This window comes from Condylura cristata, unplaced genomic scaffold (assembly GCF_000260355.1).
Source record: "Condylura cristata isolate star-nosed mole 26May11 unplaced genomic scaffold, ConCri1.0 scaffold00006, whole genome shotgun sequence".
Classification (NCBI taxonomy): domain Eukaryota; kingdom Metazoa; phylum Chordata; class Mammalia; order Eulipotyphla; family Talpidae; genus Condylura; species Condylura cristata.
The window spans coordinates 42,801,093-42,803,809 of NW_004567107.1; the positions used below are offsets into that span (position 1 = coordinate 42,801,093).

Genomic DNA, 2,717 nt, shown 5'->3' on the forward strand with positions numbered 1-2,717 from the left:
CCCCCCCCCACTGCCATCCCCCACCCCTGTGTGTCAGGGGCTTAGGCAGTGTTAAGGAGCTTTTCCTGGACTGCTGATTCCCCCCTTGCTTACTTGAAGGTAGGAAGAGAAAGACAGTAAAAGGAATTTTGAAAGCCTGGTAATTGTCAGACCTTCTGAGCATGCACATATGTGTGTGTCCATCTTGTCCCAGAAGACCTCTTCTCCCCACTCCCAGTGAGCAGAGAATTGAAAACGCCAAAGCCTTTTCCAGCTATCATCACAAACCTGTCCTGTGGCTTATTAGCCCCTTACTCTGGACACTCTTTCACAGGGAGCTTGGCTTTGTTCCCTTGCTTCTCAAAGTGCAGTGCAAGGACCAGCAACATCCACCTCACCTGGAAGCTTGTTAGAAAAAAGGACTCCAAGCCACACCCAGTCCTCCTGAATTAGAATTTGCAGCTTAATCTCCAAGTGATTTAGATGCATAGTGAAGTGTGAGAGGCACTGCTTTATTCTACCTTAAGCCTGGGTGAATGAGCTGGCAGGTGACCTAAGCAAAGGTCTGACTCCAAATCTACAGGGAATCCAAGAATCTTAGCCCAGAAATCTGAGCATCTTCTCTAAATGTAGGTATAACAAAAACCTATACACATTCTTCACCTGTCAGGATTAAAAAAAGACAAAGGCTGAGATCACTGTGATAAATGAATTACATTGTAATTAAAGAGTAGTAAGTCCAACTGTTAAGGGGAAGGATGTCCTAAAGGAACTCTGCAGAGTCTTTGGACTCCACCCCTACTCCAGCTTTCTGGACACTATCCCCTACTCCAGTGATTGGAAACTACAACTCCCAGCAGTACCAGGGAGAGAACTGCGAGGACCCAAGGGCAGAGCTAGCAGGAATTCTGGGACACTTGGGGGATAAATAGGGCTCGATTGCATCTCTCACTCTCTCGCTCCGGGAAACAGCTCTCCAGACTGCGTGACTCAGTGTGTTCAGTCAGCCTAGCCATAAGGTATTCCAGTTACTTTGTATCCCGCTCTCTTTCCCTGGGTTGTTTCCTATTCCTTCCCCCTTTTGTAAATAAACCCGTTATTGACCCTTTGTGTGTACCTGCAGTATAACCGAATTGTGAGCGCGTGGGTGAGGCCCCACAGACAAGCGGCCCCGTCCACTCTGGGCTATCCTGTAACACAACTTGTCCTCCCAGGTAAAGGATGTTTACTGTTGCTTGATATCTCAGTAAGAGGAAGCAAGAGAAAGGCAGTGCTGCTTTTATAGGATACATGGGTGATTTTCAATACAAAGGACTTAGATGTCAGAGGTGTTGAAATACTTTCTGCTTCAAACCCTGTATTCTGTCCTTGGCTGACTACTGTCTGAACAGACACAATATTTCAAGGACACTGATTTGATTTACCTTAAGAGACTGTACAGTCCCTTAAAAGCAGAAATGTGAAAACCTAAGATAGGAAACCTTGTGTCAAGGATGGTGTAGGTCTAGTCCCACCAGCAATTAAAAGAATGGCAATCACGTTAACTCCGTGGCTGCAGGGGACTAGAGAATTAGGCCCCAAATTTCCTAAGTAATTTCTGACTCCTCAGAATGCAAGATTTACAAGGAGAAAGCATTCATTTTCCCATAGAGAAACATGTAAGAGTGACAAAAGACTCAAGTACCTCTTTTCATCAGATATGGAAAGTCTGAAAAATTAGATTTTCTTCTAGACTTCCGGGAATGATAGTCTGAAATATTCTCACCAAAGGGGTTTGCACTGTCCACCTAAAAGGAAAGGAAATAAATAGGACTTGAATCTTCTTTTGCAAATTACCCTCTCCTTATTACTTGCAATGCCTATCTCCCCCTTATCATGCATCAAACAGGTAAGAAAAGAGAAAGATGGAAGCAAATTGAATCACAGCCTCCAAGTATTTTAAATATTATACCCAACAGTAATTTAAATGTTATACCCACTAGGGTAACCTGACTCTATCTTCAGTGAGGCTAGAACATGAAGATGTTAGCTAAATGTTAGTGTAATGAACTTAAGTTGAGCACAAATTATATTCTAATCACTGGTAAGGATACACCTCAGTGAATAACAGGTGAATTTATTTCACAATCTTTTAAAATAGGATTCCAAGTTCCTAACAGTATGATTAGTGTTGGCCCAGGTAGAATTTTCCTTGAAGAGAAGGGATTATCACAAAGTGACACTTTAGACTTCCACATTTCCTTCTCAAAGCCCATATTCTTCAGAAAAGAAAACATAGTGATGACTAGTATGTTACTTAAAGTGATCACATTTTCCTAAAGAAAAATTGGACATGATTTGCAAACAGGTCAAAATAATTAAGGATACTTCTAGAGCATTTATGACATAGAGTTGCTAGATTTTGTTTTTTATCTCGTTAATTTTATTTTTTATTGTTCTTTTAAATTTCAATAAAACAAATATCACTATTCATTCTATTTTAGAAATATACTGACTAGAATTTTAATCTTCACACATCTAAATTTTTTTTTAAGATTTTTTTTATTTATTTGTTCATACAGAACTGGGGTACAGGCCAGAGGCTCAGGGACAGCGAGAGGCTTCACCAGAGACAGAGTGGGGAGAAAAACAGGCAGATCGACAAAGTACACTGCTGAGGGGAGCAGTGGGCGGGTCAGGAGAAGTCTGCCATGCCATGTGGTCACCTCCGGGGCAGGCAGCGATCGAACTCATGCTGA

At 41.9% G+C, this 2,717-nt stretch overlaps 1 protein-coding gene across 1 annotated transcript in view; it reads right to left on the reverse strand.

The window, feature by feature from the left end:
* Positions 1-2,717, reverse strand: part of SPATA6L (spermatogenesis associated 6-like) — a 41,707-nt gene that overhangs the window by 7,552 nt on the left and 31,438 nt on the right. Inside the window, exon 5 of the mRNA XM_004677637.2 lies at positions 1,664-1,766. Within this exon, the coding sequence (XP_004677694.1) occupies positions 1,664-1,766 (103 nt within the window). The remainder of the gene's footprint in view (positions 1-1,663; positions 1,767-2,717) is intronic.